The 13,322-nt window shown below is 38.0% G+C and overlaps 1 protein-coding gene across 4 annotated transcripts in view; it reads right to left on the bottom strand.

Annotated features, from left to right (window-relative positions):
• LAMA2 (laminin subunit alpha 2) overlaps positions 1–13,322 on the bottom strand; it is a 711,555-nt gene that overhangs the window by 135,541 nt on the left and 562,692 nt on the right. For all 4 annotated transcript variants that reach the window (XM_075203053.1, XM_075203052.1, XM_075203054.1 and 1 more), the window contains one exon: positions 8,124–8,334. In XM_075203053.1, the coding sequence (XP_075059154.1) occupies positions 8,124–8,334 (211 nt within the window). The remainder of the gene's footprint in view (positions 1–8,123; positions 8,335–13,322) is intronic.

Here is a 13,322-nt window from a genome sequence, read left to right as displayed (position 1 = left end):
CTATGTATGGTCCAGCAACCAGGGTCAAAAATCGTTGTGGTTTACGCCATGTGAAATACAGTACTGTCATCATTTTACTGGTCTCTAGTTTTACTCACTGACAGGCAATATTTTTCCTAATTTTTTTTTGGGTGAATCATACTGATAGTTGACAAGCATTCTCCATCTTGTCCAAATAGTTCAGGACAGGAATAGGATTTACCACGCTCCAAGCCTCGCCCGAGTCTCAGTCCCCTGTATTTTGGTTGTTAAAGCACTAAAACTCCACAGTCTTAGCAATGTGCAATAAAAAGTAAAAAGTACTTGATTTGATATTGTAGTGATTTAAATCTACAATGTTTAAAATGTTTTGCATCATCTTTTAGGTGAATAGACTTTTATTATACAGTTCCCAATTGTTATCTTTTTCCCTAGTGGCTTCAAGATTTGTTCTAATACATAACAAATGCTAATGTTAAATATTTTTTTATATTAAAAATCCATCAGTAACAATAACCAATTCACATGCAGAGCTCTAATGCACTATAGTATGTGGAGCATTTCCATCAAAATACTTTCTCACAAAGTAAGGACATTCATTATTCTACGGGGATAAAAATGTGGATTTGCATACCCTTCAATACAAGCCATTAAGTCATCTAATCACACTTTATTCATTCCTGTTCAGTTCCATCTGGATTTATTTAAAAAACTACCCATCTCAGATTTAAATAAATTAAAAATGAAACCGTGCTTCAATATACTATAGACAGTAAGTTTGGAAAGGTTACACTTTACATGTCATCAAAGTCAAGATGACCCACAAAAATGCTCTTAAACTAATAAATATATAGATATAAAAAATATATTACATTATATGGGCATTGGGAAAGCGTATGCTGCCCAATTCAATGTCCTAAAAGTCTCACTCCGTATATTTGGCCTCCGTTAATGTCACATATTTAGCTCTCTAGCACTCTTTACCCATTCGTTTTGCAGTATACAGTACAATGTAAATAAACAATAACATAGAGGTAATAAAGGTATAAAAAAGCAATGTCAGCAATAACAATATATGGTTTCAAGAACCAGTTGTGTTTCTGGAGTACAAACATTGACAAATGAAACAAAAGTAACTAAGAAGCATCTATAACTCCATGTAACCCACACCATAGCATTAAACCACAATTAAAAAAAAGAAATAGGAGTTAAGAAATTCTATAGCCGCTGATAAAACACAGCACATCAATTCATTCTATCAATTTACCAGAAAGCAATTTTGCCTGTCTGCTGTTTTTCTACTGCACCTTCTCAAAAGATCTATATATTATGCATTATTAAAACTACTTTAAATTCATTTCATAGCCTGAATGCACCTGCTCAGAAATAATATTTTATTTAATATATTACATTATGTGCTGGTTTTGCCATTTGCATCTGTAGTAGCAACTTCTAACAGTTAACAACAGGTCATAATAACTTTTAATGCTGTTTTATTCCATAAACTGTTGCGAATAAGGTGAAATACTATACACCAGTAGCTTTTGGCCTTGGACACACCTTCGGAAATCTGCAGAGTTTAACGTAGAATCTGATTTCCTATTGGATGCTGATAGTCCAAATATCATTGTAAGCAAACACACACTTTCTACTAAGTGTTAGCTTTACCTACATACATACATTTCAATGTTGTCTGTAGCATTGTAAAACACAATGTAATTCTATGAGAAAGCTCATTAAGTATTAACTAAACCTTGCTGCATGGAGGCTTTGAGATGAAATGACAAATGCAATTTGAAAGTTCAAACAAGAAAGTACAAAGATTTGTTCATCCCTAGCCAGTGTTGTTTTTCAATGCCCATGTGTATGAGCCCTACAAATGCAGTAAACACAGTGATATGTAACCAGCAGGAGATTTTGTTGTGGTCACAAACAAAGCCTGCTGACAGTGAAGTAGAACTACTGCAAGGCATGGGGAATGGAGGGAAATGCTGGCTGTAGATCCCCACCAGATAATTTGTATTTATTTAAGGTGGTTGACCATTGGAAAGGAAGCAGAACCTGCCAACATTCCTTCCAACCACAATACTGCCAGCCCTGGATTGAGGGGGGTGCAATATTTTATATATTTTTGGTAGAAGGATCTGCGTGGACTCGGGACATTAATAAGTACAATGAATGCTCATCATTTAAGCCAGGGTTGTCCAACCCGCGGGCCGCATGCGGCTCAGCATGCTTGTAAATGTGGCCCAGCAGGAGTTTCGGTTGTGGCAAGGGGGCAGCGCTGTTAATGAAAAAAAAAAAATCCTGCAAAAAAAGAAATAGATAAGAAAATACTTACCTTATGGTCACGCAGTCCCTCCCTGGTCTCCTCCTCCGTGCGGCGCTCGCAGTGAATGTCGGGCGTGACGTCATCACGTCCGACATCCATTGCGGAGCACAGCACATAGGAGTCGCCAGCGCGAACTATCAGCAGCAGTGAAACGGAAAGAACAAGAGAAGAGGATCAGAGAACAAGCCGATTAAAAGGCAAGTTAAGGAGTTTTTTTGTTTTTTTTTATTATTATTTCAAGGGACGCTGACCAGTGCATAAACTCACCTGGTCCTGGAGCATCACGGACCTTATCTTCCTGTCTTAATGACTGCTGTATTGAAGCCCTTCATAAAATGTTGTAACAATATCACTTGATGTGTGACAGCTGCCATTAGCATGTCATTGAAGCACTGAGCAACAACAAGGAGCATTAGCAATGTTTTCTATGTTTTTTTTTGGATGATCAGCTATCATTAGTGCTAGTTGTGTTTTATGTGCGGCCCAAAACAACTTGTCGCCTTCCAATGTGGCCCAGGGAAGCTAAAAGGTTGGATACCCCTGATTTAAGCCCACATGCAAAATGTACATGTAATTTTGCTATACAAGATATTTAAATGAGTTTACAGAAATGAAAGTGTTCATTTACTAGGGAGTCCCCTGGGAGACGTTTTACTCCTGGCAAAAGAACCTGCATATCTCTTCACAGATAGTAACAACCAGGTAATCATCTATACTTTTTTTTTGAAAAGTAAATTTTTATTAAAGTTTTTCAAAACAACATAGGTGTTAAAGTGAAACATCATATAACATATATGTGAAACATTTCACTTTAAGTAACAGAGATGCATATTAGAGAAAACTCATAACGGTACATAGTAAATTGGCATGTTACTGTAAAGAAATGAAAATGTTGTTTTTCTTATTTTTGTTGTTTCGGGGGGAAGGGGGAAGATAAACAATGGGGGAAGGGGGATTTGGGGAAGAAAAGGGGGGGGGGAAGAAGAGTTTATCACCCATTATTCCTTTTATCAGATGGCGAAGAGGAAAAATAGTGACATACTTGGCAATAAGGAGGTATAATCAGACTGTCTGTGACTACCATTTAAAAGTGTAAGGCGTTCCAAGCCTCCAATAATCATAGCTTATGGGAGCGGGTTAGTGTCAGACGGTTGTTAATGGGGGTTCAGCATTGAAATGGCTCGTCCAAGGAGACCATGTATTTTGGAAATTTTCTGGTTTATCTTTAAGAACAGCTGTAATGCTTTCCATTCTGTAAATTGACCAAATTTGCTAATGGTAGCTGAGGGGGGGGGGGGGGCAGTATTTTTCCAGTGAGTTGCAATCAAACATTTAGCTGCATTCAGCATATGTCCTATGAGTTTTTGTTAGGGTTGGGTGATGCCAGGGAGCCGTCTGGGAAGGAGGGAGTAAAGAGGGGGAATCTGGTATCCTAACCTGTGTCACAGATTTAATTAGTTTATGAATTTGCTGCCAGTAAGACTGCAGTCTAGGGCAACTCCACCAAATGTGCAACAGGGTACCCCGCAGTCCACAACCTCTCCAACATCGATCACTGGAAGCAGGAAAGATAGCATGCAGACGGGAGGGGACTAAATACCACCTGTAATAAATTTTACATGAATTTTCCTTTAGCCTCACCGAAATTGATGTCTTAGCTACATTAGTTTTAATCTTTGACCATTCTTTTGGTGTCAGGGTCTCCCCAGTGTCCCGCTCCCAAGCCAACTCGTGTGGTTCTTTATCCGGCTGACCAAAGCTATTAATCAGCTGGTAAACAGTGGATATTAGACCTCTAGTAATGGTAGATGAGATGAAAACAGTGGATATTAGACCTCTAGTAATGGTAGATGAACGACATAAAGACTCCAACGCCGAGCAACTATCTGAAGGGGGAGGAGTTCTTAGGGAACAATAAAAATGCCTAAGTTGTAGATATTGATAAAAAGATATTCGCGGCAATCCTAGTCTTTTCTGCAATTCTGAAAACGTAGGGAACACCCTCATTGGGGCTAGATCCCAGGCAAAGAGCAGATTGTGAGAGGTCCAATGATGGAACGTTCTGTGATCTAGGCCTGGTTCAAATTTTTTATTGTTCCAGAGCGGGACAAGAAGCGGATATTCAGATAACATCTTATAGGCTCTAATTACTTGGTCCCAGATTGAAACAGAAAAACGGGCTGAGGGTAGTTGGGCTAAGCGTCTTGTCCTATGTTGGGGTGAGATCCAAAGCAAGGAGTATGGGGAGTATAATTGAAGTATATCTGATTCAATGTGAGTCCATACTCTGTAATGAGGAGGTGAGTGCCAAAGGATACATTGAGACATATGTGTAGCTTGATAATACTTTAATATGTTTGGAAGCCCTAGTCCTCCAGCGGTCTGGTGCTTAAAGAGGATACGCATTCGTACTCTAGGCTTACGTCCTGCCCATACAAATTTGGAAATCATCTGCTGCAGATGTTTGAGGGTATGCAAAGGAACCTGAATTGGGAGAGTCTGCCATAAATACAATAACCTGGGCAATACATTCATTTTGACAGAGGCCATACGGCCAATCCATGAAATGTGAAATTTATTCCTTTGGGATAGATTATTTCTAATTGTGTTAAGGAGTCTGGGAAAATTAGCTGCATATAATGAGGAATAGCTTTTAGTTAAATAGACTCCCAAGTATTTAATCTTACTTTGTGGCCATCTAAAATTAAAATTAGCCTTAAGCGATTGGATAATGTGTTGGGGAGTGTTTAAGTCTAAGATTTCCGATTTATCGGCGTTTATTTTATAGTTGGAGAGTGAGCTATATGATGTAATTTCATTAAAAAGGTTGGGCAGGGAGATATGTGGCCTAGAGAGCGTAAGTATAACATCATCAGCATATAATGCTATCTTATGGTCTCTAGTACTCATGGGGATGCCTGTGATGTCCGGGTTATTTCTAATCCTGGCTGCCAAAGGTTCCATAATAAGGGCAAAAAGTAGGGGGGATAAAAGACAACCCTGTCGGGTACCAATATTTATACTAAAGGGAGAGGAGATGAGACCATTAGCTAGGACCGAGGCTGTGGGGTTATAGTATAAAGCGGAGATTCCCTTACAAAAAGTTCCCTGGATCCCCATGCTCACCAAGGTGTGCTGCATAAAGGGCCAGGCCACTCTATCAAAAGCTTTCTCAGCATCTAAAGCGACCACCAAAGCAGAGAGAGACGTATGATTAGCCCAGTGGATTAGATCTATTACTCTTCTGGTGTTATCTGAGGCTTGTCTTCCCGGAACAAACCCCACTTGATCAGGGTGGATCAATGAGGGGAGGACAGGGCCCAATCTATTGGCTAGTATTTTAGCAAAACACTTTAAATCCACATTAAGAAGAGATATGGGTCTGTAACTGCCTACCTCAGTGGGGTCTCTGTCCGGCTTAGGTATCACTACAATCCCTGCTCCGGTGGTGGCTTCATCAAATTTACCTCCTTCCAAAATCGATCCAAACAATCCCGTGAGCATGGGTACCAGCTGGCGAGAGAATTTCTTGTAATAAATTGCGCAAAATCTATCTGGGCCTGGGGCAGACTGACGCTTTAAAGTTTTGATGGCATCAGAGACTTCCTCTGACGTAATATCTGCATTGAGGGATGCCATTTGAGTTCTAGTGAGTTTAGGCAATCAGCAAGAATGAAGATAGCTCTTAATGTTTGCTTTAAGCTGGGCCGGATCATCTATTCTAGGACGCAAATTATACAGCGAGGCGTAGTAATCCCTAAAGCGCTGCGCTATCTTTTGAGGGTCGAAGAGTTGGGACCCCGCAGAATCTTTCACTGACATTATTCTGTTTCGAGTACGTCGGGCACGTAGTTTGCAGGCCAAGATCGTATCAGCCTTATCTGCCTTTTCATAATATTTTTGCTGAACCCAAAGCAGGGTTTTAGCTGCTTGTTTTGATAAAATTTGATTTAATTGCCCTTTGAGAGAAAGGAACTGGGAGTATAAACGTTTTTTTAGGATTAGTTTGGTGGCGAGATGTAGTTAATTGTATCTGTTGTTCAAGCTCCAGAATACGGTCTCTTTCTTTCCGCCTCTGTTGTGCAGTCAATTTGATGAGCTTACCCCGAATAGTGCCCTTATGGGACTCCCAAAGAACTGATTGCGATATGTCTGGGGAAGCATTATCAGAAATGTAATCAGAAATAGCTTGGGTAATCTGGGAGATATGTTCTTTCTTAAGGAGTATAGACTCATCCAGACGCCACTTGGGGCGTGACCGAGGGAAATGGGGTAAGTGTAGAATCAGCTCGACTGCTTCATGGTCAGACCAGGACACCAGGAGGACACGGACATCTCCCAACCTCTGGGTTGTCAAATCATCATCTATACTTTTAATGGTACAACTTTTACACATTCCAGACGCAATGTATATGGGAAACTGCATTTGTAAACCCATTCCACCACTATAATAAAACATTGACATTTGTGATGTGCTAAATACATCCCACATAAAAGAGCCTAAACATAGCAATATTCTACAAAATTACCTTTAAATAACCTCTATTCATAAATCAAGTGCAAACCGATAACAATGTCACTAAGTGCAACAGATACCGGGCAGCACAATGGCCTAGTGGTTAGCACTTCTGCCTCATAGCACTGGGGTCATGAGTTCGATTCCCGACCATGGCCTTATCTTTGTGGAATTTGAATGTTCTCCCTGTGTTTGAGTGGGTTTCCTCCCACACTCCAACAACATACTGGTAGGTCAATTGGCTCTAGCCTCTCCCTCTCTATCTGTCTGTGTGTGAGTGTGTGTCTATATTAGGGAATTTAGACTGTAAGCTCCAGGGACTGATGTGAATGAGTTCTCTGTACAGCGCTGCGGAATTAGTGGCGCTATATCAATAAATGATGATGATACCGACTGTTGCAAAGCATAGACAGAAAATCTTCTTGCATTACAGAACCAGTCTGGAATAGGCTAAAATCTAACACTAGAGCAAAAGCAAATAGGATATTTCACATTGCAAATCTCTTACATATGTACTCTCTGCACTTTATTTAATCAGTATCTACAGCTCATTCCAATATGTTAATTTTGTTGTATCCCTACACATGTGAATAATTGTTCTTTACTTTAAAACTTTATTAAAGACCTGGAGTATGGTGTATTTTTAGTACAGTATCTTAAGTTGTTCATTGTTAGCTACTTTGTGTTTGCTTTTTTATATGTTTGTGTCGTTTTCTTGTTTGATTTACAATATGTAAAATGTTTCAATAAAAAATAGCCTGATTTTTTTTTTTTAAAAAAAAGCAAATAGGATATAGAGGTAGATAATCTTAAAACCAAATATGTATTTGATTGACTGATAGTTGCACTTGTTTTTAAAAATGCTGAATGTGAGAGTCTAACAGTACTCATAAAAAACTATGCATATCTTGCAAAGTCTTTAAACATTTATCTTCATTTAAGATAAATTCACTCCATGTCATTTAGTTAGATGTTTATTAATGTACAGTATAATGAGAGTTTGCAATTAAAATAAATTGAAAGCATGCAGTCAAGGAACTGTATTTGTGACAGCTAATAACCACTGCTGATTGTGTGTAATTAGTTTTATAACGCGTACTGACTTGTCTATTTGTGTAGGCAAAATCAACAAAGACTAATTGAGCATATTCGTGTAGAACAGTAAGTGCGTAAGACAGTTTGCAGTCATCCGTTACCTATTTGTACATTATCCCAAGACAACTGTGGAATTAATTTTCTTTTTACATAAAACAATAATGAGAAATATTTGTTTACTAGTAAGAATTTATACAATACCTCCAATGCAGTCATATTGCGCTGATTGACAGCAGAGAGATGATCAGATTCTTTAATTTTTGCCCGGGCTTCTCGCAGCATGTCCAAGACATCATCTAGTTTGTCTTCAAACTGATTTAACTTGTCCTTTGCCTCAAGATTTAAGTCATTATTTTTGTTATGTGGATCTTCAAATAATTTCTTCACTCTATTGAGAAGACCTTCTGCTGCCCTGGAATGAAAAGTGCATATAAAAATGTGGAGGTAGTAGTAAAAATAATAGATAAGTATCATATTTTTCCAAATGCTATGTATGTTGCAGACTTATTGATAGAACAATATGGCTGTTCTTTACAGAGATATATTGTCTGAGTATAAATAGTGTATAGGTTTTATCTTCCGCCGGGAATTTTTGTTACACAGTAAAGTTGAAAAAAGACACAGTTCTAGCAAGTCTGACCTTACATAAATACTAATTGTACTGATTCAGAGGAACATTAACAAGCCCACAGTGTGACAAAATGTTATAAGGGAGAAGGAAATCCTTCCTGACCCACAAATGTCAATTGGATCAATTACCTTAATCAATCTCTCCATAAACTTATCTTATAGTTATAGCTACAGTTACCATTTCCTGTAAGAAAGGGATCCAATCCATTTTTAAATTATGCTAATGGATTTGCCAAAATCAGCTTATGTGAGAAGGAATTCCACGTGTTAACCACCCTTACAGTAAAGAACCCTTTATTATTCTGATGACAAAATCTCCTTTCTTCCATTCACAACTGATGACCTCTTGTCCTCTGTATGGTCCTTGGTATGAAATATTCAATTAACAAATCTACATATTAACCTCACAATTATTTATACATATTAATTAGGTTAGCTCTAAGGTGCATTGTTTCCAAAGTAAACAATGATGCTGTTCACCACTGCAAACCACAAGTTTTCCTATGTCCTTCTCATAGTGAAGTGCCCAAAACTGTACCCCATATACATGATGTAGTCTAACTAATGATTTATACAATGTTAGTACTATGATTGCATCATGCAAATGTATCCCCTTTTTATACATACTAGGATTTTATTTGCCTCTAATAAAGCTGCTGCCCAGCACTTTGTGCTACTACTCATATTTTCCTCAACTAGTATTTGTAAAGTTTTCAATATTGCCAGTTTTTCCCACTTGTATTACATTTAATGGATAAGTAGCATAGTTATTATCATGATCTAGGTAACCCTACTTTTATCCACTTTACATTTAATCTGCCAGCCCATATTGTCATTTTGTCTAATTATTTCCGTAACTTACTATCCTGCTTTATTTCAGTAACTCTACATAGCTCAGTGTCTTGCAAAAATACGAATACCTTCTTTCAAGGTTATCTGCAATGTCAATAATACATAGAATGAATAGACAAAGGTCCAATACTGCTCCTTGTGGTACACTACTAACAGCTTTGTCCCAGTCTGATTATATTCCATTGATAACATCTGTACCTACATTTTGTATTTTATCCTTCTGTCCACATTCTTTTCCATAGACACTGTAGTCTCAAACTGTTGTGAACAACATTGAATGCTTTCTCAAAATCCAAATATATCATTTACCCCCTCCTAAGATTTAATCATATTTGTTAGGTATGACCAGTACTTCATGATACCATGCTAACACTAGTGGTCATTTTCTAAGAACTCCCAATGCATACCACAAAACACCTTGGTTTTGCATCGGTGCACCTTGACGGATTTCCCATCTCCTGGTGGCTAAGAGACAGGCAAAGGTCTCCACACGCTGATTGGTAAATGGCTGGAGCTTTCCAGCAATCAGCGTGCAGGAAGCACTCAGATCTCAGATATCTTCTACAGCACACCAAGAGACAACGAGAGACATCAGAAATGAAAAGTAATTCATGTATTTCCCTAAGATTGTTGTTACAGACTTTAAGTGCTAATAAAACAAATATCAGTCACAGAGGATACTACATCCCTAGTTAGGGTCAATGTATGCAGAGAGGTAAGGGTTAAACCTGAAAACCAGTATTAATTCCAAGGAAAACTGTTTATAGCAGGAGTGATTATATTTGGGGGTCTGCATTTTATAGTGACCTCCAGGCAGGGTTGGCATTGAACAATAGTTACCAGAACGCATTTTGTTTTGTGTAGAGATAACGAGAATGCTCTCTATATTGTATAGAGGTCACTAAAATGCTCTCAGTATTGCATAGTGGTCAGTAGAATGATTTCTGCACTTTATATTAGTCCCCAGAATGCTCTATGTACTGTACAGCTATTACTAGAATGAGCTCTGTATTTTATAGAGGTCACTGTAATGTTCTGTGCATTATGTATAGGCCACTAGAACGCTGTCTGTATTGTATATAGATGACTAAAATGTTCCCGTATTGTATAGCGGTCACAAGTAAGCTCACGGTATTGTAAATTGGTCACTGGACAACACTCTGTATTGTATAGAGGACACTAGAATACGTTGTGTGTTACATATAGTCTTACAGAATGTTCTGTGTATTGTAGAGTGATAATTCAAATTTTCTCTGTATTGTATATCAATTACTAGAATGATCTGTATATTGTGTAGATGTATCTAGAATAGTCTTTGCATTAAATATTAGTCAGAGTGGGGCTGTTAGGTGTTGTATTTGATTATAGCTCTTTGACATAACAATTTTTCATATGTTTGATTGGCTGTATAGATCACACCCACATTAGCCAAACACCCTGCACATTTTGTCATGCCCATTTTTCTGGTGCTTGGTGCTGGTAGAAAAGCCTGGGTCACTCGCTTGTGTTTGCTTCCCCCCTCCTCCACCCCAAGGCTAAAAGATGCAAGCCCCGATTGATGGCTTTCTAAGCTTTACTTTCTACAATGTATTTCAGAATTACATCACTCAGAATGTCTTCAAAGAATATACCTTTGACTGAAGTCAGACTCAGTGGTCTATCAATTACTGAACTTAGCTCATTTAGCACACATGGATGGATGCACTTTCTTATGTGTTAAACTAATACTTAATGGTTGCCTGGGCTATTGCTATAAAACCTATTATCTGGTACATCTCCAATTTTGCAAATACAGATGGAAAAAAACATATTAAAAATCAGCTTTCTCTTTATCTTATACAATTATTTTCCCAACGTTATCATGTAGTGGCTCAACATTATACATTTTATTTTTCATGCTGTTTATATACTTGAAAACCATTTTGGGATTAAAATTGTTATCTTTTGCAATCCATTTTTCAGCTTTAGTATTTACTAATCTGATTTTACTTTCTACATATTTTGCAATATTCATTGTATTTCCATAATGACTTTTCAGTCCCTTCTAGTTTTAACAATTTAAATGCTCTACTTTTTACCTATATTGCCTCCGTTATTTTCTATATTGATTGAGTTTTATTCCTAGAAATTTTGCTGTCCGTTATGTAATTGCAGCAATATTTATTTAAAATATTATAAAACATGTCCAATGTGCCCTACATGCTTTTACTTGACAGTACTTTCCTGTCTACAAGCTTCCCTTCTTTTCTGAGCTCATTAAACTTTGTCCTCCTAAAATTCATAGTTTTTGTAGCTCCTTTAAAAATGTTTCATTGAAACTCAAGATAGATATTACCATGTTGTAATCACTATTCTCTAAATACCCCCTAACATGTGTGTGTTATATAGTATATGTTCTATTAGATAGTATCAATTCCAGCAGAGTTATATAAGCCAGTTCTTTAACCACTTGTGAAACATATTTGTCTTTTGAAATTGGGTAAGCAGTTTCAGGCTGTGCTACTGCTATGGCAGATACAAACATAAAAACCTCTCTATATCTTCTACCACAATCTCCTCAACGAGTGAAATCCAATAATAGTGCACCAGGGACACTAAATATAAAATACAGATTCATCCAATATAAAAATGTATCTTGTGCATCATCATCATTATCATTTAGTTATATAGCGCCACTAATTCCGCAGCGCTGTTTAGAAAACTCACCCACATCAGTCCCTGTCCCATTGGAGCTTACAGTCTAAATTCCCTAACATACATACATATATACACACACACACACACACACACAGAGACTAGGGTCAATTTTCTGATAGCGGCCAATTAACCTACTAGTATATTATTGGAGTGTGGGTGGAAACCAGAGCACCCAGAGGAAACCCACGCAAACACAGGGGGAATATACAAACTCCACACAGATAAGGCCATGGTCGGGAATCAAACTCATGACCCCACTGCTGTGAGGCAGAAATCCTAACCACTAAGCCACCGTGCTGCCCATGTATTCACAAATATATACTTGTAAACATAACCACAATATAAAAGATTATGAATGCATTTTCATTCCCCATGCAGATAAATGCAAGCTACTTTTCTGTTATTAGACATTCTGTGGCAGGTGATATGTGTCCTTCAGTAAGTGTAAATCCCACGTGATCACAGCTTTAGCTTACATGTGCTCACTCCTATAAACACAAATTGCTATGGGCTCGAACCATTTCATTTTCTGGTAAAATAAACTGGGCACAGAACTATGTAGAAATTTGATTATTATTGACATGTAGCTTATAAACTAGCTGTATATTGAGAAGTGAGCTATGGTGGGCTGGACACAGTGATGAATATGGTGGCCATTGACTTGTATGTGGTGATACTGGGCTCATTATTCTATATAGTGGTTATTTGGATGTATGTGGTGGACATGAGGTTGCTGTGCTCAAATTCAGGCTGTATATGCTAGTCATTTGACTGTATGTTGTGGAAATAAAACTGTTTTTCACAAGTCCATTTTTGCTAAACAATGTCACCCATTAAGCTTGTCATTGAAACAAATAGTCCTAGATCTGAACTCACTATACTTCTAGCGATTGGTGCTAGCAAAATATTAGGCATTGCTCCTAATGGGAAACTGAATATTCATCTGGGACCCGAGTGATGAACTTTGCTTTGGGTATCGCACAGGTACCTGTCCCCAGAACTATCCTCAATAGGCAACAGAAGCACAAAAGGACAAGACAGGAATCACAAAAAAAAGGTAGGCCAGGATGTGGTAGGCAGAAAAGATTTACAATCATATAAGTCAGGGGCAGCACCACAAACAATCAGGTTCAACAGCAAGTCACAAGCCAGGTCTGTATCAGAGGATCAGACAGAATAATGCTTAAGCACAACAAATGCTAACATAACCTGCTGCTCGGG

This window comes from Mixophyes fleayi, chromosome 3 (assembly GCF_038048845.1).
Source record: "Mixophyes fleayi isolate aMixFle1 chromosome 3, aMixFle1.hap1, whole genome shotgun sequence".
NCBI lineage: Eukaryota > Metazoa > Chordata > Amphibia > Anura > Limnodynastidae > Mixophyes > Mixophyes fleayi.
The sequence above is the reverse complement of the archived record's forward strand: the minus strand, read 5'-3'. Positions and strand labels throughout refer to the sequence as shown.